The sequence below is a fragment of the Myxine glutinosa genome, chromosome 9, assembly GCF_964187855.1.
Source record: "Myxine glutinosa chromosome 9, kmMyxGlut1.1, whole genome shotgun sequence".
Lineage (NCBI taxonomy): Eukaryota > Metazoa > Chordata > Myxini > Myxiniformes > Myxinidae > Myxine > Myxine glutinosa.
Window position 1 is genome coordinate 130,889,699 of NC_136269.1, and position 22,984 is coordinate 130,912,682.

The 22,984-nt window shown below is 29.0% G+C and overlaps 1 protein-coding gene across 9 annotated transcripts in view; it reads left to right on the top strand.

Moving 5' to 3' along the window:
* Positions 1–22,984, top strand: part of LOC137434922 (papilin-like) — a 114,183-nt gene that overhangs the window by 62,368 nt on the left and 28,831 nt on the right. For all 9 annotated transcript variants that reach the window (XM_078784924.1, XM_078784929.1, XM_078784927.1 and 6 more), the window contains 3 exons: positions 19,454–19,519; positions 20,156–20,369; positions 20,950–21,102. In XM_078784924.1, the coding sequence (XP_078641050.1) occupies positions 19,454–19,519; positions 20,156–20,369; positions 20,950–21,102 (433 nt within the window). The remainder of the gene's footprint in view (positions 1–19,453; positions 19,520–20,155; positions 20,370–20,949; positions 21,103–22,984) is intronic.

Here is a 22,984-nt window from a genome sequence, read left to right on the forward strand (position 1 = left end):
TTGTTTAAAATGTACTAGTTTCATGGTTTAATTGTTTAAAATGTACTAGTTTAAAATGTACTCGTTTAAAATGGACTAGTTTCATGGTTTACTTGTTTAAAATGTACTAGTTTCATGGTTTACTTGTTTAAAATGTACTAGTTTCATGGTTTACTTGTTTAAAATGTACTAGTTTCATGGTTTACTTGTTTAAAATGTACTAGTTTCATGGTTTACTTGTTTAAAATGTACTAGTTTCATGGTTTACTTGTTTAAAATGTACTAGTTTCATGGTTTACTTGTTTAAAATGGACTAGTTTCATGGTTTACTTGTTTAAAATGGACTAGTTTCATGGTTTACTTGTTTAAAATGTACTAGTTTCATGGTTTACTTGTTTAAAATGTACTAGTCTCATGGTTTACTTGTTTAAAATGTACTAGTTTAAAATGTACTAGTTTCATGGTTGACTTGTTTAAAATGTACTAGTTTCATGGTTTACTTGTTTAAAATGTACTAGTTTCATGGTTTACTTGTTTAAAATGTACTAGTTTCATGGTTTAATTGTTTAAAATGTACTAGTTTAAAATGTACTCGTTTAAAATGTACTAGTTTCATGGTTTACTTGTTTAAAATGTACTAGTTTCATGGTTTAATTGTTTAAAATGTACTAGTTTAAAATGTACTCGTTTAAAATGGACTAGTTTCATGGTTTACTTGTTTAAAATGTACTAGTTTCATGGTTTACTTGTTTAAAATGTACTAGTTTCATGGTTTACTTGTTTAAAATGTACTAGTTTCATGGTTTACTTGTTTAAAATGTACTAGTTTCATGGTTTACTTGTTTAAAATGTACTAGTTTCATGGTTTACTTGTTTAAAATGTACTAGTTTCATGGTTTACTTGTTTAAAATGGACTAGTTTCATGGTTTACTTGTTTAAAATGGACTAGTTTCATGGTTTACTTGTTTAAAATGTACTAGTTTCATGGTTTACTTGTTTAAAATGTACTAGTCTCATGGTTTACTTGTTTAAAATGTACTAGTTTAAAATGTACTCGTTTAAAATGTACTAGTTTCATGGTTGACTTGTTTAAAATGTACTAGTTTCATGGTTTACTTGTTTAAAATGGACTAGTTTCATGGTTTACTTGTTTAAAATGTACTAGTTTCATGGTTTACTTGTTTAAAATGTACTAGTTTAAAATGTACTCGTTTAAAATGTACTAGTTTCATGGTTGACTTGTTTAAAATGTACTAGTTTCATGGTTTACTTGTTTAAAATGTACTAGTTTAAAATGTACTCGTTTAAAATGTACTAGTTTCATGGTTGACTTGTTTAAAATGTACTAGTTTCATGGTTTACTTGTTTAAAATGGACTAGTTTCATGGTTTACTTGTTTAAAATGTACTAGTTTCATGGTTTACTCGTTTAAAATGTACTAGTTTCATGGTTTAATTGTTTAAAATGTACTAGTTTAAAATGTACTCGTTTAAAATGGACTAGTTTCATGGTTTACTTGTTTAAAATGTACTAGTTTAAAATGTACTCGTTTAAAATGTACTAGTTTCATGGTTGACTTGTTTAAAATGTACTAGTTTCATGGTTTACTTGTTTAAAATGTACTAGTTTCATGGTTTACTTGTTTAAAATGTACTAGTTTCATGGTTTACTTGTTTAAAATGTACTAGTTTCATGGTTTACTTGTTTAAAATGTACTAGTTTCATGGTTTACTTGTTTAAAATGTACTAGTTTCATGGTTTACTTGTTTAAAATGTACTAGTTTAAAATGTACTCGTTTAAAATGTACTAGTTTCATGGTTTAATTGTTTAAAATGTACTAGTTTAAAATGTACTCGTTTAAAATGGACTAGTTTCATGGTTTACTTGTTTAAAATGTACTAGTTTAAAATGTACTCGTTTAAAATGTACTAGTTTCATGGTTGACTTGTTTAAAATGTACTAGTTTCATGGTTTACTTGTTTAAAATGGACTAGTTTCATGGTTTACTTGTTTAAAATGTACTAGTTTCATGGTTTACTTGTTTAAAATGTACTAGTTTCATGGTTTAATTGTTCAAAATGTACTAGTTTAAAATGTACTCGTTTAAAATGGACTAGTTTCATGGTTTACTTGTTTAAAATGGACTAGTTTCATGGTTTACTTGTTTAAAATGTACTAGTTTCATGGTTTACTTGTTTAAAATGTACTAGTTTCATGGTTTAATTGTTTAAAATGTACTAGTTTAAAATGTACTCGTTTAAAATGGACTAGTTTCATGGTTTACTTGTTTAAAATGTACTAGTTTAAAATGTACTCGTTTAAAATGTACTAGTTTCATGGTTGACTTGTTTAAAATGTACTAGTTTCATGGTTTACTTGTTTAAAATGTACTAGTTTCATGGTTTACTTGTTTAAAATGTACTAGTTTCATGGTTTACTTGTTTAAAATGTACTAGTTTAAAATGTACTCGTTTAAAATGTACTAGTTTCATGGTTTAATTGTTTAAAATGTACTAGTTTAAAATGTACTCGTTTAAAATGGACTAGTTTCATGGTTTACTTGTTTAAAATGTACTAGTTTAAAATGTACTCGTTTAAAATGTACTAGTTTCATGGTTGACTTGTTTAAAATGTACTAGTTTCATGGTTTACTTGTTTAAAATGGACTAGTTTCATGGTTTACTTGTTTAAAATGTACTAGTTTCATGGTTTACTTGTTTAAAATGTACTAGTTTAAAATGTACTCGTTTAAAATGTACTAGTTTCATGGTTGACTTGTTTAAAATGTACTAGTTTCATGGTTTACTTGTTTAAAATGTACTAGTTTCATGGTTTACTTGTTTAAAATGTACTAGTTTCATGGTTTAATTGTTTAAAATGTACTAGTTTAAAATGTACTCGTTTAAAATGTACTAGTTTCATGGTTGACTTGTTTAAAATGTACTAGTTTCATGGTTTACTTGTTTAAAATGTACTAGTTTCATGGTTTACTTGTTTAAAATGTACTAGTTTCATGGTTTACTTGTTTAAAATGGACTAGTTTCATGGTTTACTTGTTTAAAATGTACTAGTTTCATGGTTTACTTGGTTAAAATGTACTAGTTTAAAATGTACTCGTTTAAAATGTACTAGTTTCATGGTTGACTTGTTTAAAATGTACTAGTTTCATGGTTTACTTGTTTAAAATGTACTAGTTTCATGGTTTACTTGTTTAAAATGTACTAGTTTCATGGTTTACTTGTTTAAAATGTACTAGTTTCATGGTTTACTTGTTTAAAATGTACTAGTTTAAAATGTACTAGTTTCATGGTTGACTTGTTTAAAATGTACTAGTTTCATGGTTTACTTGTTTAAAATGTACTAGTTTCATGGTTTACTTGTTTAAAATGTACTAGTTTCATGGTTTACTTGTTTAAAATGTACTAGTTTAAAATGTACTCGTTTAAAATGTACTAGTTTCATGGTTGACTTGTTTAAAATGTACTAGTTTCATGGTTTACTTGTTTAAAATGGACTAGTTTCATGGTTTACTTGTTTAAAATGTACTAGTTTCATGGTTTGCTTGTTTAAAATGTACTAGTTTCATGGTTTACTTGTTTAAAATGTACTAGTTTAAAATGTACTCGTTTAAAATGTACTAGTTTCATGGTTGACTTGTTTAAAATGTACAAGTTTCATGGTTTACTTGTTTAAAATGTACTAGTTTCATGGTTTACTTGTTTAAAATGTACTAGTTTCATGGTTTAATTGTTTAAAATGTACTAGTTTAAAATGTACTCGTTTAAAATGTACTAGTTTCATGGTTGACTTGTTTAAAATGTACTAGCTTCATGGTTTACTTGTTTAAAATGGACTAGTTTCATGGTTTAATTGTTTAAAATGTACTAGTTTCATGGTTTACTTGTTTAAAATGTACTAGTTTCATGGTTTACTTGTTTAAAATGGACTAGTTTCATGGTTTACTTGTTTAAAATGTACTAGTTTCATGGTTTACTTGTTTAAAATGGACTAGTTTAAAATGTACTCGTTTAAAATGTACTAGTTTCATGGTTGACTTGTTTAAAATGTACTAGTTTCATGGTTTACTTGTTTAAAATGGACTAGTTTCATGGTTTAATTGTTTAAAATGTACTAGTTTCATGGTTTACTTGTTTAAAATGTACTAGTTTCATGGTTTACTTGTTTAAAATGGACTAGTTTCATGGTTTAATTGTTTAAAATGTACTAGTTTCATGGTTTACTTGTTTAAAATGTACTAGTTTCATGGTTTAATTGTTCAAAATGTACTAGTTTAAAATGTACTCGTTTAAAATGTACTAGTTTCATGGTTGACTTGTTTAAAATGTACTAGTTTCATGGTTTACTTGTTTAAAATGTACTAGTTTCATGGTTTACTTGTTTTAAATGTACTAGTTTCATGGTTTACTTGTTTAAAATGGACTAGTTTCATGGTTTAATTGTTTTAAATGTACTAGTTTCATGGTTTACTTGTTTAAAATGGACTAGTTTCATGGTTTACTTGTTTAAAATGTACTAGTTTCATGGTTTACTTGTTTAAAATGGACTAGTTTCATGGTTTACTTGTTTAAAATGTACTAGTTTCATGGTTTACTTGTTTAAAATGGACTAGTTTCATGGTTTACTTGTTTAAAATGTACTAGTTTCATGGTTTACTTGGTTAAAATGTACTAGTTTAAAATGTACTAGTTTCATGGTTGACTTGTTTTAAATGTACTAGTTTCATGGTTTACTTGTTTAAAATGGACTAGTTTCATGGTTTACTTGTTTAAAATGTACTAGTTTCATGGTTTACTTGTTTAAAATGTACTAGTTTCATGGTTTACTTGTTTAAAATGTACTAGTTTAAAATGTACTCGTTTAAAATGTACTAGTTTCATGGTTGACTTGTTTAAAATGTACTAGTTTCATGGTTTACTTGTTTAAAATGTACTAGTTTCATGGTTTACTTGTTTAAAATGTACTAGTTTCATGGTTTAATTGTTTAAAATGTACTAGTTTAAAATGTACTCGTTTAAAATGTACTAGTTTCATGGTTTACTTGTTTAAAATGTACTAGTTTCATGGTTTAATTGTTTAAAATGTACTAGTTTAAAATGTACTCATTTAAAATGGACTAGTTTCATGGTTTACTTGTTTAAAATGTACTAGTTTAAAATGTACTCGTTTAAAATGTACTAGTTTAAAATGTACTCGTTTAAAATGTACTAGTTTCATGGTTTACTTGTTTAAAATGTACTAGTTTCATGGTTGACTTGTTTAAAATGTACTAGTTTCATGGTTTACTTGTTTAAAATGTACTAGTTTCATGGTTTACTTGTTTAAAATGTACTAGTTTCATGGTTTACTTGTTTAAAATGTACTAGTTTCATGGTTTAATTGTTTAAAATGTACTAGTTTAAAATGTACTCGTTTAAAATGGACTAGTTTCATGGTTTACTTGTTTAAAATGTACTAGTTTAAAATGTACTCGTTTAAAATGTACTAGTTTCATGGTTGACTTGTTTAAAATGTACTAGTTTCATGGTTTACTTGTTTAAAATGGACTAGTTTCATGGTTTACTTGTTTAAAATGTACTAGTTTCATGGTTTACTTGTTTAAAATGTACTAGTTTAAAATGTACTCATTTAAAATGTACTAGTTTCATGGTTGACTTGTTTAAAATGTACTAGTTTCATGGTTTACTTGTTTAAAATGGACTAGTTTCATGGTTGACTTGTTTAAAATGTACTAGTTTCATGGTTTACTTGTTTAAAATGTACTAGTTTCATGGTTTACTTGTTTAAAATGTACTAGTTTCATGGTTTAATTGTTTAAAATGTACTAGTTTAAAATGTACTCGTTTAAAATGTACTAGTTTCATGGTTGACTTGTTTAAAATGTACTAGTTTCATGGTTTACTTGTTTAAAATGTACTAGTTTCATGGTTTACTTGTTTAAAATGTACTAGTTTCATGGTTTACTTGTTTAAAATGGACTAGTTTCATGGTTTACTTGTTTAAAATGTACTAGTTTCATGGTTTACTTGTTTAAAATGGACTAGTTTCATGGTTTACTTGTTTAAAATGTACTAGTTTCATGGTTTACTTGGTTAAAATGTACTAGTTTAAAATGTACTCGTTTAAAATGTACTAGTTTCATGGTTGACTTGTTTAAAATGTACTAGTTTCATGGTTTACTTGTTTAAAATGTACTAGTTTCATGGTTTACTTGTTTAAAATGTACTAGTTTCATGGTTTACTTGTTTAAAATGTACTAGTTTCATGGTTTACTTGTTTAAAATGTACTAGTTTAAAATGTACTAGTTTCATGGTTGACTTGTTTAAAATGTACTAGTTTCATGGTTTACTTGTTTAAAATGGACTAGTTTCATGGTTTACTTGTTTAAAATGTACTAGTTTCATGGTTTACTTGTTTAAAATGTACTAGTTTAAAATGTACTCGTTTAAAATGTACTAGTTTCATGGTTGACTTGTTTAAAATGTACTAGTTTCATGGTTTACTTGTTTAAAATGGACTAGTTTCATGGTTTACTTGTTTAAAATGTACTAGTTTCATGGTTTGCTTGTTTAAAATGTACTAGTTTCATGGTTTACTTGTTTAAAATGTACTAGTTTAAAATGTACTCGTTTAAAATGTACTAGTTTCATGGTTGACTTGTTTAAAATGTACTAGTTTCATGGTTTACTTGTTTAAAATGTACTAGTTTCATGGTTTACTTGTTTAAAATGTACTAGTTTCATGGTTTAATTGTTTAAAATGTACTAGTTTAAAATGTACTCGTTTAAAATGTACTAGTTTCATGGTTGACTTGTTTAAAATGTACTAGTTTCATGGTTTACTTGTTTAAAATGGACTAGTTTCATGGTTTACTTGTTTAAAATGTACTAGTTTGATGGTTTACTTGTTTAAAATGTACTAGTTTCATGGTTTACTTGTTTAAAATGTACTAGTTTCATGGTTTAATTGTTTAAAATGTACTAGTTTAAAATGTACTCGTTTAAAATGTACTAGTTTCATGGTTGACTTGTTTAAAATGTACTAGTTTCATGGTTTACTTGTTTAAAATGTACTAGTTTCATGGTTTACTTGTTTAAAATGGACTAGTTTCATGGTTTACTTGTTTAAAATGTTTCCAATTTCATGGTTTACTTGGTTAAAATGTACTAGTTTAAAATGTACTCGTTTAAAATGTACTAGTTTCATGGTTGACTTGTTTAAAATGTACTAGTTTCATGGTTTACTTGTTTAAAATGTACTAGTTTCATGGTTTACTTGTTTAAAATGTACTAGTTTCATAGTTTACTTGTTTAAAATGTACTAGTTTAAAATGTACTCGTTTAAAATGTACTAGTTTCATGGTTGACTTGTTTAAAATGTACTAGTTTCATGGTTTACTTGTTTAAAATGTACTAGTTTCATGGTTGACTTGTTTAAAATGTACTAGTTTCATAGTTTACTTGTTTAAAATGTACTAGTTTCATGGTTTACTTGTTTAAAATGTACTAGTTTCATGGTTGACTTGTTTAAAATGTACTAGTTTCATAGTTTACTTGTTTAAAATGTACTAGTTTCATGGTTTACTTGTTTAAAATGTACTAGTTTCATGGTTTACTTGTTTAAAATGTACTAGTTTCATGGTTTACTTGTTTAAAATGTACTCGTTTAAAATGTACTAGTTTCATGGTTTACTTGTTTAAAATGTACTAGTTTCATGGTTTACTTGTTTGAAATGTACTAGTTTCATGGTTTACTTGTTTAAAATGGACTAGTTTCATGGTTTACTTGTTTAAAATGTACTAGTTTCATGGTTTACTTGTTTAAAATGTACTAGTTTCATGGTTTACTTGTTTAAAATGTACTAGTTTCATGGTTTACTTGTTTAAAATGTACTAGTTTCATGGTTTACTTGTTTAAAATGTACTAGTTTCATGGTTTACTTGTTTAAAATGGACTAGTTTCATGGTTTACTTGTTTAAAATGGACTAGTTTCATGGTTTACTTGTTTAAAATGTACTAGTTTCATGGTTTACTTGGTTAAAATGTACTAGTTTCATGGTTTACTTGTTTAAAATGTACTCGTTTAAAATGTACTAGTTTCATGTTTTACTTGTTTAAAATGTACAGGTTTCATGGTTTACTTGTTTAAAATGTACTAGTTTAAAATGTACTAGCTTCATGGTTTACTTGTTTAAAATGTACTAGTTTCATGGTTTACTTGTTTAAAATGTACAGGTTTCATGGTTTACTTGTTTAAAATGTACTAGTTTCATAGTTGACTTGTTTAAAATGTACTAGTTTCATGGTTTACTTGTTTAAAATGAGTTTCATGGTTGACTTGTTTTAAATGTACTAGTTTCATGGTTTAATTGTTTAAAATGTACTAGTTTCATGGTTTACTTGTTTAAAATGAGTTTCATGGTTGACTTGTTTAAAATGTACTAGTTTCATGGTTTAATTGTTTAAAATGTACTAGTTTCATGGTTTACTTGTTTAAAATGGACTAGTTTCATGGTTGACTTGTTTAAAATGTACTAGTTTCATGGTTTAATTGTTTAAAATGTACTAGTTTCATGGTTTACTTGTTTAAAATGTACTAGTTTCATGGTTGACCTGTTTAAAATGTACTAGTTTCATGGTTTACTTGTTTAAAATGTACTAGTTTCATGGTTTAATTGTTTAAAATGTACTAGTTTCATGGTTTACTTGTTTAAAATGTACTAGTTTCATGGTTTACTTGTTTAAAATGTACTAGTTTCATGGTTTAATTGTTTAAAATGGACTAGTTTCATGGTTGACTTGTTTAAAATGTACTAGTTTCATGGTTTACTTGTTTGAAATGTACTAGTTTCATGGTTTAATTGTTTAAAATGGACTAGTTTCATGGTTGACTTGTTTAAAATGTACTAGTTTCATGGTTTAATTGTTTAAAATGTACTAGTTTCATGGTTTACTTGTTTAAAATGTACTAGTTTCATAGTTTACTTGTTTAAAATGTACTAGTTTCATGGTTTAATTGTTTAAAATGTACTAGTTTCATGGTTTAATTGTTTAAAATGTACTAGTTTCATGGTTTACTTGTTTAAAATGTACTAGTTTCATGGTTTACTTGTTTAAAATGTACTAGTTTCATGGTTTACTTGTTTAAAATGTACTAGTTTCATGGTTGACTTGTTTAAAATGTACTAGTTTCATGGTTTACTTGTTTAAAATGGACTAGTTTCATGGTTGACTTGTTTAAAATGTACTAGTTTCATGGTTGACTTGTTTAAAATGTACTAGTTTCATGGTTTACTTGTTTAAAATGTACTAGTTTAAAATGTACTCGTTTAAAATGTACTAGTTTCATGGTTTAATTGTTTAAAATGTACTAGTTTAAAATGTACTCGTTTAAAATGGACTAGTTTCATGGTTTACTTGTTTAAAATGTACTAGTTTAAAATGTACTCGTTTAAAATGTACTAGTTTCATGGTTGACTTGTTTAAAATGTACTAGTTTCATGGTTTACTTGTTTAAAATGGACTAGTTTCATGGTTTACTTGTTTAAAATGTACTAGTTTCATGGTTTACTTGTTTAAAATGTACTAGTTTAAAATGTACTCGTTTAAAATGTACTAGTTTCATGGTTGACTTGTTTAAAATGTACTAGTTTCATGGTTTACTTGTTTAAAATGTACTAGTTTCATGGTTTACTTGTTTAAAATGTACTAGTTTCATGGTTTAATTGTTTAAAATGTACTAGTTTAAAATGTACTCGTTTAAAATGTACTAGTTTCATGGTTGACTTGTTTAAAATGTACTAGTTTCATGGTTTACTTGTTTAAAATGTACTAGTTTCATGGTTTACTTGTTTAAAATGTACTAGTTTCATGGTTTACTTGTTTAAAATGGACTAGTTTCATGGTTTACTTGTTTAAAATGTACTAGTTTCATGGTTTACTTGGTTAAAATGTACTAGTTTAAAATGTACTCGTTTAAAATGTACTAGTTTCATGGTTGACTTGTTTAAAATGTACTAGTTTCATGGTTTACTTGTTTAAAATGTACTAGTTTCATGGTTTACTTGTTTAAAATGTACTAGTTTCATGGTTTACTTGTTTAAAATGTACTAGTTTCATGGTTTACTTGTTTAAAATGTACTAGTTTAAAATGTACTAGTTTCATGGTTGACTTGTTTAAAATGTACTAGTTTCATGGTTTACTTGTTTAAAATGTACTAGTTTCATGGTTTACTTGTTTAAAATGTACTAGTTTCATGGTTTACTTGTTTAAAATGTACTAGTTTAAAATGTACTCGTTTAAAATGTACTAGTTTCATGGTTGACATGTTTAAAATGTACTAGTTTCATGGTTTACTTGTTTAAAATGGACTAGTTTCATGGTTTACTTGTTTAAAATGTACTAGTTTCATGGTTTGCTTGTTTAAAATGTACTAGTTTCATGGTTTACTTGTTTAAAATGTACTAGTTTAAAATGTACTCGTTTAAAATGTACTAGTTTCATGGTTGACTTGTTTAAAATGTACAAGTTTCATGGTTTACTTGTTTAAAATGTACTAGTTTCATGGTTTACTTGTTTAAAATGTACTAGTTTCATGGTTTAATTGTTTAAAATGTACTAGTTTAAAATGTACTCGTTTAAAATGTACTAGTTTCATGGTTGACTTGTTTAAAATGTACTAGTTTCATGGTTTACTTGTTTAAAATGGACTAGTTTCATGGTTTAATTGTTTAAAATGTACTAGTTTCATGGTTTACTTGTTTAAAATGTACTAGTTTCATGGTTTACTTGTTTAAAATGGACTAGTTTCATGGTTTACTTGTTTAAAATGTACTAGTTTCATGGTTTACTTGTTTAAAATGGACTAGTTTAAAATGTACTCGTTTAAAATGTACTAGTTTCATGGTTGACTTGTTTAAAATGTACTAGTTTCATGGTTTACTTGTTTAAAATGGACTAGTTTCATGGTTTAATTGTTTAAAATGTACTAGTTTCATGGTTTACTTGTTTAAAATGTACTAGTTTCATGGTTTACTTGTTTAAAATGGACTAGTTTCATGGTTTAATTGTTTAAAATGTACTAGTTTCATGGTTTACTTGTTTAAAATGTACTAGTTTCATGGTTTAATTGTTCAAAATGTACTAGTTTAAAATGTACTCGTTTAAAATGTACTAGTTTCATGGTTGACTTGTTTAAAATGTACTAGTTTCATGGTTTACTTGTTTAAAATGTACTAGTTTCATGGTTTACTTGTTTTAAATGTACTAGTTTCATGGTTTACTTGTTTAAAATGGACTAGTTTCATGGTTTAATTGTTTTAAATGTACTAGTTTCATGGTTTACTTGTTTAAAATGGACTAGTTTCATGGTTTACTTGTTTAAAATGTACTAGTTTCATGGTTTACTTGTTTAAAATGGACTAGTTTCATGGTTTACTTGTTTAAAATGTACTAGTTTCATGGTTTACTTGTTTAAAATGGACTAGTTTCATGGTTTACTTGTTTAAAATGTACTAGTTTCATGGTTTACTTGGTTAAAATGTACTAGTTTAAAATGTACTAGTTTCATGGTTGACTTGTTTAAAATGTACTAGTTTCATGGTTTACTTGTTTAAAATGGACTAGTTTCATGGTTTACTTGTTTAAAATGTACTAGTTTCATGGTTTACTTGTTTAAAATGTACTAGTTTCATGGTTTACTTGTTTAAAATGTACTAGTTTAAAATGTACTCGTTTAAAATGTACTAGTTTCATGGTTGACTTGTTTAAAATGTACTAGTTTCATGGTTTACTTGTTTAAAATGTACTAGTTTCATGGTTTACTTGTTTAAAATGTACTAGTTTCATGGTTTAATTGTTTAAAATGTACTAGTTTAAAATGTACTCGTTTAAAATGTACTAGTTTCATGGTTTACTTGTTTAAAATGTACTAGTTTCATGGTTTAATTGTTTAAAATGTACTAGTTTAAAATGTACTCGTTTAAAATGGACTAGTTTCATGGTTTACTTGTTTAAAATGTACTAGTTTAAAATGTACTCGTTTAAAATGTACTAGTTTAAAATGTACTCGTTTAAAATGTACTAGTTTCATGGTTTACTTGTTTAAAATGTACTAGTTTCATGGTTGACTTGTTTAAAATGTACTAGTTTCATGGTTTACTTGTTTAAAATGTACTAGTTTCATGGTTTACTTGTTTAAAATGTACTAGTTTCATGGTTTACTTGTTTAAAATGTACTAGTTTCATGGTTTAATTGTTTAAAATGTACTAGTTTAAAATGTACTCGTTTAAAATGGACTAGTTTCATGGTTTACTTGTTTAAAATGTACTAGTTTAAAATGTACTCGTTTAAAATGTACTAGTTTCATGGTTGACTTGTTTAAAATGTACTAGTTTCATGGTTTACTTGTTTAAAATGGACTAGTTTCATGGTTTACTTGTTTAAAATGTACTAGTTTCATGGTTTACTTGTTTAAAATGTACTAGTTTAAAATGTACTCGTTTAAAATGTACTAGTTTCATGGTTGACTTGTTTAAAATGTACTAGTTTCATGGTTTACTTGTTTAAAATGGACTAGTTTCATGGTTGACTTGTTTAAAATGTACTAGTTTCATGGTTTACTTGTTTAAAATGTACTAGTTTCATGGTTTACTTGTTTAAAATGTACTAGTTTCATGGTTTAATTGTTTAAAATGTACTAGTTTAAAATGTACTCGTTTAAAATGTACTAGTTTCATGGTTGACTTGTTTAAAATGTACTAGTTTCATGGTTTACTTGTTTAAAATGTACTAGTTTCATGGTTTACTTGTTTAAAATGTACTAGTTTCATGGTTTACTTGTTTAAAATGGACTAGTTTCATGGTTTACTTGTTTAAAATGTACTAGTTTCATGGTTTACTTGTTTAAAATGGACTAGTTTCATGGTTTACTTGTTTAAAATGTACTAGTTTCATGGTTTACTTGGTTAAAATGTACTAGTTTAAAATGTACTCGTTTAAAATGTACTAGTTTCATGGTTGACTTGTTTAAAATGTACTAGTTTCATGGTTTACTTGTTTAAAATGTACTAGTTTCATGGTTTACTTGTTTAAAATGTACTAGTTTCATGGTTTACTTGTTTAAAATGTACTAGTTTCATGGTTTACTTGTTTAAAATGTACTAGTTTAAAATGTACTAGTTTCATGGTTGACTTGTTTAAAATGTACTAGTTTCATGGTTTACTTGTTTAAAATGGACTAGTTTCATGGTTTACTTGTTTAAAATGTACTAGTTTCATGGTTTACTTGTTTAAAATGTACTAGTTTAAAATGTACTCGTTTAAAATGTACTAGTTTCATGGTTGACTTGTTTAAAATGTACTAGTTTCATGGTTTACTTGTTTAAAATGGACTAGTTTCATGGTTTACTTGTTTAAAATGTACTAGTTTCATGGTTTGCTTGTTTAAAATGTACTAGTTTCATGGTTTACTTGTTTAAAATGTACTAGTTTAAAATGTACTCGTTTAAAATGTACTAGTTTCATGGTTGACTTGTTTAAAATGTACTAGTTTCATGGTTTACTTGTTTAAAATGTACTAGTTTCATGGTTTACTTGTTTAAAATGTACTAGTTTCATGGTTTAATTGTTTAAAATGTACTAGTTTAAAATGTACTCGTTTAAAATGTACTAGTTTCATGGTTGACTTGTTTAAAATGTACTAGTTTCATGGTTTACTTGTTTAAAATGGACTAGTTTCATGGTTTACTTGTTTAAAATGTACTAGTTTGATGGTTTACTTGTTTAAAATGTACTAGTTTCATGGTTTACTTGTTTAAAATGTACTAGTTTCATGGTTTAATTGTTTAAAATGTACTAGTTTAAAATGTACTCGTTTAAAATGTACTAGTTTCATGGTTGACTTGTTTAAAATGTACTAGTTTCATGGTTTACTTGTTTAAAATGTACTAGTTTCATGGTTTACTTGTTTAAAATGGACTAGTTTCATGGTTTACTTGTTTAAAATGTTTCCAATTTCATGGTTTACTTGGTTAAAATGTACTAGTTTAAAATGTACTCATTTAAAATGTACTAGTTTCATGGTTGACTTGTTTAAAATGTACTAGTTTCATGGTTTACTTGTTTAAAATGTACTAGTTTCATGGTTTACTTGTTTAAAATGTACTAGTTTCATAGTTTACTTGTTTAAAATGTACTAGTTTAAAATGTACTCGTTTAAAATGTACTAGTTTCATGGTTGACTTGTTTAAAATGTACTAGTTTCATGGTTTACTTGTTTAAAATGTACTAGTTTCATGGTTGACTTGTTTAAAATGTACTAGTTTCATAGTTTACTTGTTTAAAATGTACTAGTTTCATGGTTTACTTGTTTAAAATGGACTAGTTTCATGGTTGACTTGTTTAAAATGTACTAGTTTCATGGTTTACTTGTTTAAAATGTACTAGTTTCATGGTTTACTTGTTTAAAATGTACTAGTTTCATGGTTTAATTGTTTAAAATGTACTAGTTTAAAATGTACTCGTTTAAAATGTACTAGTTTCATGGTTGACTTGTTTAAAATGTACTAGTTTCATGGTTTACTTGTTTAAAATGTACTAGTTTCATGGTTTACTTGTTTAAAATGTACTAGTTTCATGGTTTACTTGTTTAAAATGGACTAGTTTCATGGTTTACTTGTTTAAAATGTACTAGTTTCATGGTTTACTTGTTTAAAATGGACTAGTTTCATGGTTTACTTGTTTAAAATGTACTAGTTTCATGGTTTACTTGGTTAAAATGTACTAGTTTAAAATGTACTCGTTTAAAATGTACTAGTTTCATGGTTGACTTGTTTAAAATGTACTAGTTTCATGGTTTACTTGTTTAAAATGTACTAGTTTCATGGTTTACTTGTTTAAAATGTACTAGTTTCATGGTTTACTTGTTTAAAATGTACTAGTTTCATGGTTTACTTGTTTAAAATGTACTAGTTTAAAATGTACTAGTTTCATGGTTGACTTGTTTAAAATGTACTAGTTTCATGGTTTACTTGTTTAAAATGGACTAGTTTCATGGTTTACTTGTTTAAAATGTACTAGTTTCATGGTTTACTTGTTTAAAATGTACTAGTTTAAAATGTACTCGTTTAAAATGTACTAGTTTCATGGTTGACTTGTTTAAAATGTACTAGTTTCATGGTTTACTTGTTTAAAATGTACTAGTTTCATGGTTTGCTTGTTTAAAATGTACTAGTTTCATGGTTTACTTGTTTAAAATGTACTAGTTTAAAATGTACTGGTTTAAAATGTACTAGTTTCATGGTTGACTTGTTTAAAATGTACTAGTTTCATGGTTTACTTGTTTAAAATGTACTAGTTTCATGGTTTACTTGTTTAAAATGTACTAGTTTCATGGTTTAATTGTTTAAAATGTACTAGTTTAAAATGTACTCGTTTAAAATGTACTAGTTTCATGGTTGACTTGTTTAAAATGTACTAGTTTCATGGTTTACTTGTTTAAAATGGACTAGTTTCATGGTTTACTTGTTTAAAATGTACTAGTTTGATGGTTTACTTGTTTAAAATGTACTAGTTTCATGGTTTACTTGTTTAAAATGTACTAGTTTCATGGTTTAATTGTTTAAAATGTACTAGTTTAAAATGTACTCGTTTAAAATGTACTAGTTTCATGGTTGACTTGTTTAAAATGTACTAGTTTCATGGTTTACTTGTTTAAAATGTACTAGTTTCATGGTTTACTTGTTTAAAATGGACTAGTTTCATGGTTTACTTGTTTAAAATGTTTCCAATTTCATGGTTTACTTGGTTAAAATGTACTAGTTTAAAATGTACTCGTTTAAAATGTACTAGTTTCATGGTTGACTTGTTTAAAATGTACTAGTTTCATGGTTTACTTGTTTAAAATGTACTAGTTTCATGGTTTACTTGTTTAAAATGTACTAGTTTCATAGTTTACTTGTTTAAAATGTACTAGTTTAAAATGTACTCGTTTAAAATGTACTAGTTTCATGGTTGACTTGTTTAAAATGTACTAGTTTCATGGTTTACTTGTTTAAAATGTACTAGTTTCATGGTTGACTTGTTTAAAATGTACTAGTTTCATAGTTTACTTGTTTAAAATGTACTAGTTTCATGGTTTACTTGTTTAAAATGTACTAGTTTCATGGTTGACTTGTTTAAAATGTACTAGTTTCATAGTTTACTTGTTTAAAATGTACTAGTTTCATGGTTTACTTGTTTAAAATGTACTAGTTTCATGGTTTACTTGTTTAAAATGTACTAGTTTCATGGTTTACTTGTTTAAAATGTACTCGTTTAAAATGTACTAGTTTCATGGTTTACTTGTTTAAAATGTACTAGTTTCATGGTTTACTTGTTTGAAATGTACTAGTTTCATGGTTTACTTGTTTAAAATGGACTAGTTTCATGGTTTACTTGTTTAAAATGTACTAGTTTCATGGTTTACTTGTTTAAAATGTACTAGTTTCATGGTTTACTTGTTTAAAATGTACTAGTTTCATGGTTTACTTGTTTAAAATGTACTAGTTTCATGGTTTACTTGTTTAAAATGTACTAGTTTCATGGTTTACTTGTTTAAAATGGACTAGTTTCATGGTTTACTTGTTTAAAATGGACTAGTTTCATGGTTTACTTGTTTAAAATGTACTAGTTTCATGGTTTACTTGGTTAAAATGTACTAGTTTCATGGTTTACTTGTTTAAAATGTACTCGTTTAAAATGTACTAGTTTCATGTTTTACTTGTTTAAAATGTACAGGTTTCATGGTTTACTTGTTTAAAATGTACTAGTTTAAAATGTACTAGCTTCATGGTTTACTTGTTTAAAATGTACTAGTTTCATGGTTTACTTGTTTAAAATGTACAGGTTTCATGGTTTACTTGTTTAAAATGTACTAGTTTCATAGTTGACTTGTTTAAAATGTACTAGTTTCATGGTTTACTTGTTTAAAATGAGTTTCATGGTTGACTTGTTTTAAATGTACTAGTTTCATGGTTTAATTGTTTAAAATGTACTAGTTTCATGGTTTACTTGTTTAAAATGAGTTTCATGGTTGACTTGTTTAAAATGTACTAGTTTCATGGTTTAATTGTTTAAAATGTACTAGTTTCATGGTTTACTTGTTTAAAATGGACTAGTTTCATGGTTGACTTGTTTAAAATGTACTAGTTTCATGGTTTAATTGTTTAAAATGTACTAGTTTCATGGTTTACTTGTTTAAAATGTACTAGTTTCATGGTTGACCTGTTTAAAATGTACTAGTTTCATGGTTTACTTGTTTAAAATGTACTAGTTTCATGGTTTAATTGTTTAAAATGTACTAGTTTCATGGTTTACTTGTTTAAAATGTACTAGTTTCATGGTTTACTTGTTTAAAATGTACTAGTTTCATGGTTTAATTGTTTAAAATGGACTAGTTTCATGGTTGACTTGTTTAAAATGTACTAGTTTCATGGTTTACTTGTTTGAAATGTACTAGTTTCATGGTTTAATTGTTTAAAATGGACTAGTTTCATGGTTGACTTGTTTAAAATGTACTAGTTTCATGGTTTAATTGTTTAAAATGTACTAGTTTCATGGTTTACTTGTTTAAAATGTACTAGTTTCATAGTTTACTTGTTTAAAATGTACTAGTTTCATGGTTTAATTGTTTAAAATGTACTAGTTTCATGGTTTACTTGTTTAAAATGTACTAGTTTCATGGTTTACTTGTTTAAAATGTACTAGTTTCATGGTTTACTTGTTTAAAATGTACTAGTTTCATGGTTGACTTGTTTAAAATGTACTAGTTTCATGGTTTACTTGTTTAAAATGGACTAGTTTCATGGTTGACTTGTTTAAAATGTACTAGTTTCATGGTTGACTTGTTTAAAATGTACTAGTTTCATGGTTTACTTGTTTAAAATGAGTTTCATGGTTGACTTGTTTAAAATGTACTAGTTTCATGGTTTACTTGTTTAAAATGTACTAGTTTCATGGTTTACTTGTTTAAAATGTACTAGTTTCATGGTTTACTTGTTTAAAATGAGTTTCATGGTTGACTTGTTTAAAATGTACTAGTTTCATGGTTTACTTGTTTAAAATGTACTAGTTTCATGGTTTACTTGTTTAAAATGTACTAGTTTCATGGTGTACTTGTTTAAAATGAGTTTCATGGTTGACTTGTTTAAAATGTACTAGTTTCATGGTTTACTTGTTTAAAATGTACTAGTTTCATGGTTTACTTGTTTAAAATGTACTAGTTTCATGGTTTACTTGTTTAAAATGTACTAGTTTCATGGTTTACTTGTTTAAAATGTACTAGTTTCATGGTTGACCTGTTTAAAATGTACTAGTTTCATGGTTTACTTGTTTAAAATGTACTAGTTTCATGGTTTAATTGTTTAAAATGTACTAGTTTCATGGTTTACTTGTTTAAAATGTACTAGTTTCATGGTTTACTTGTTTAAAATGTACTAGTTTCATGGTTTAATTGTTTAAAATGGACTAGTTTCATGGTTGACTTGTTTAAAATGTACTAGTTTCATGGTTTACTTGTTTGAAATGTACTAGTTTCATGGTTTAATTGTTTAAAATGGACTAGTTTCATGGTTGACTTGTTTAAAATGTACTAGTTTCATGGTTTAATTGTTTAAAATGTACTAGTTTCATGGTTTACTTGTTTAAAATGTACTAGTTTCATAGTTTACTTGTTTAAAATGTACTAGTTTCATGGTTTAATTGTTTAAAATGTACTAGTTTCATGGTTTACTTGTTTAAAATGTACTAGTTTCATGGTTTACTTGTTTAAAATGTACTAGTTTCATGGTTTACTTGTTTAAAATGTACTAGTTTCATGGTTTACTTGTTTAAAATGTACTAGTTTCATGGTTGACTTGTTTAAAATGTACTAGTTTCATGGTTTACTTGTTTAAAATGGACTAGTTTCATGGTTGACTTGTTTAAAATGTACTAGTTTCATGGTTGACTTGTTTAAAATGTACTAGTTTCATGGTTTACTTGTTTAAAATGAGTTTCATGGTTGACTTGTTTAAAATGTACTAGTTTCATGGTTTACTTGTTTAAAATGTACTAGTTTCATGGTTTACTTGTTTAAAATGAGTTTCATGGTTGACTTGTTTAAAATGTACTAGTTTCATGGTTTACTTGTTTAAAATGTACTAGTTTCATGGTTTACTTGTTTAAAATGTACTAGTTTCATGGTGTACTTGTTTAAAATGAGTTTCATGGTTGACTTGTTTAAAATGTACTAGTTTCATGGTTTACTTGTTTAAAATGTACTAGTTTCATGGTTTACTTGTTTAAAATGTACTAGTTTCATGGTTGACTTGTTTAAAATGTACGATTTTCATGGTTGACTTGTTTAAAATGTACTAGTTTCATGGTTTACTTGTTTAAAATGCTGACAATGTGTGTTTGCTGCACCTGTGTAGACTGTTCCACAGGCACATGCCAAAGAAGTGGCCTGGAGAGACACGTGACGAAGCGGTGTCATACAGGTGCGATAACAGTACCTCAAGTACATTTTCCTAACTCGTGAATGAATGAATGAATGAATGATCGTTTTAACGCCATTTTTCCCCGCTAGAGCAGGGGTTAGCCTTGCAGGCCCCATTACAATCATGGTTCCCTGTTTGAGGCAATGTTTTTATGGCCGGATGCCCTTCCTGACGCCAACCCTTGGTCGCATTTTGCAATGCGCAGGGATACGGTGTACCTATTCTAAACCGGGGTACACACCGGGATCATTCATCCCAGCACGCTGGTACTCAATTTGCCGACCTCGGAAGGATGACAGGCTGAGTCAACCCCCCTGGCGTTAATTCAGTGACCGATCGGGATTCGAACCCAGGATCCTAGGATCCCAAGCCAGCACCCTAACCGCTAAGCCAACATCAGGTTCACCTAACTAGTGAATGACCATGGGAATGAAAGTGAAGTTCATTTTGAAGGTGAAAAGGAATAAAACACAACAAAAGTATGTTCGTATTTTAAACAACTATGTTGGTCCGTAGAACAATCTATCGGAAAGGGCAATAGTATGAATAATGGGAAGCTCTGAGCGGTGATTTCTCCTTTTTTTCCCCTTGTGTGTTTAATACTCGTTCACCTTTTTCTTTTCCTGTTTGTTATAGGTGGCATGTTTCAGCATGGGGTCCCTGCTCGGCCAATTGTGGCTCTGGCAGGAAGACAAGGTCTGTGTCATGCCAGTCGCAGGCCTCAGGTCACAGACATGCCGAGGCCTCGGATACGTCTTTATGTGTCACGGCATTGGGTCCTCATCCTCACGTTGAAGAGCAATGCAGCGTTCATCCGTGTCGAACCTGGGTGACAGGATCCTGGTCAGAGGTAATAACTTAATTGTGGGAGGTTTTGTTGTACAAGTGAATTCTTCTCACAGGTCGTCACAAAAACCAATTTTCTTACCTGGAGACGCCATAAGTAAAATTGAAAAAACGTTAAAATGTAAGGCCTTTGGTGAAAAGTTTATGCTGTTTGGCTCGACATTACATAAAAGGTATTTTAAGGAAAAAACTTCTTTCGCATCACCCAGCATGTCATTCTGATGTCAAACTGAATTGTCCAGTCTTGTTTCACTGGACAATTCAGACAATTCAGCTCGTGCAAGAGAATGAGTTGGAGAAATCCTCCAGATGGTTTAGTTTAGAACAAGGGCCGGACTTGTGGTTTGTGATGAGAAATTTTGAGAAAATGCAGAATTGTTTTCGAATCTGACAATTGAGTCTTTCATCTTGCTTCCATTGAGAGAACAAACCGATTGGTCACATGATCGAGTGGGTGTATTTTTGTTTTTCTCCACTGGACTCTTTTCCCCTATTCACTTTGGGTCATTAACTATTGCCAAGTTACTAACAGGAGTTGCATTGCCAAATACTTGTGATGTAATGGATGCCTCGCCGCCGCTCAGTGCTCTGCAGAATGTGGTCCAGGACAGCAGATGAGGGACGTGACCTGCAATGATGCGCAAGGATGTGATGAGCGACAGCGCCCTGATAGGATACGCAGCTGCAACAATGGACCTTGCGCCATGGCGCAGTGGGTCTCGGATCCATGGAGCGACGTGAGTCATCAATACTACAATAATAATAATGATAATAATAATAATAATGAGTTGCCTTACAAAGAATTTCAACACAGGATGCAATTAGGCCCAATGAGCCTGCACAGTGGTTCCCAACCTACTGGTGTTTGTCCATGCTCTATCCTTTTAAAATGCTTAGCATCAACCAAGGTAGCAGCTCTTACCATTTTTAGATTATCTTTGGTATTATTCAGCCAGGGTTCAAACCGCTGACCTCCCGAACTCAGAGCGGGCGATCTAGCCGCTACGCCACCAAGGTGTGGTTGAATTCCCAGAGCGACATGAGTTTAATTTCACTCGAATCACTCCTGAATTTCACTCCTGATTAATTTGATGTGACCCTGATTAACCTGAATATTATACTCCCAAATCTTCTGGATCACAGACTAACAGGATTCAATGGGGGCAAGGACTTCATATCTGATGATAAATAAAATATTTCATCATGAATCTATTACTAAAAGGAGAAGTGTCTGTGTGTGTCTGTCATGATTATGGTAATAATGAAGAGTCCCAAATGTGACAGACGCTCTTCTGCCGATGAAGGGTGGTCGTAGTTCTGGTGCAGTAGGTGATGAAGTTGATTTTCATATTGATTTGATGGAAAATTATGGGCCTGATGAGAAAATTATGGGCCTTGACCAAGTGACCATCAGCGTGGGGGCTGATGGGCCTGATGAGACAAATTGTATCCACGCAGTCAAAGCTGTGTAGGATGAGTGGGTCTTGAATTGATGAAAAACGTTCCATTCGTTTTTGTCCAGTGGTGTTTTGAATCGACACATCTCATCATCAAGTCAGTTTCAAGTTTCAGAAGAAACCACCAAGAAACATGGGAGTCGTAGTAATTGTTTCGAAATTATTACACTCAATTTAAAAAAATTGATGTAATTATATTTTAAGTTAATTATCTCACCACCTGGATGGGAATTAAAAACACAGGGGCAATACCCTTGGTGCTCACCTGGTAGAATAAACAGTATACTGCACTGACTAAAGGTGTTTTAAACCAATTCCAGTGGTTGCTGGAAGACAGCGCAGCATGTAGAATCATAATAACACAATCGTGTATACTAACACAATCATACTAACACTTTAAACAAACAAACAAAAAAATACCTATTTTGGGTATTTTTTTTTTAGTCATACGTTACAACAACAACAACAACAACAACAACAACAACAACATGCATTTTAAGGCCATTTTCCCTGCTAGAGCGGGGGTTAGCCTTGCGGTCCCCATGACAATCTTCTCCATTTTGCCCTATTTTCTGCATCTCCCCTTGTTAACCCCCTTGCCCGCATTTCTTGTTCCACCACCTTCAGCCAAGTCTTTCTCGGTCTTCCCCGTCCTCTACTTCCTTCTACATCCATTTCCATCACTTCTCAACCAGTCACTTTCATCCTTCCTCAACACATGACCAAACCATCTCAACCTGTTCCTCTTCACAGCATCAATCACAGGCTCTATTCCCATCATCTTTCGCAATTCGTCATTTGTCTTCCTCTCTCTCAACGATACTCCGCACATCCACCGAACCATTCGCATTTCCACCCTTTCCAGCCTTCGTTGCTGCTCTACGTTCATTACCCATGTCTCGCTCCCATAAATCATAACACTTCTCACACATGCAGCATACACCTTTCCCTTCAGCTTCAACGACATTCCCCTCCTCATCAGCACGCCACTCAGTTCCCGAAACTTCTTCCATGCACATCTCACTCTAGCAACCGTTGCCGAGTCTGATCCACCTTCTCCATTCAGCATGTCTCCGAGGTAGCAAAATGTTTTCACACCTTCCAGCTTCACGCCATCTCCAAGATCCAACTCAACATCTCCTCCATCTGCAGCTCCCTTTGT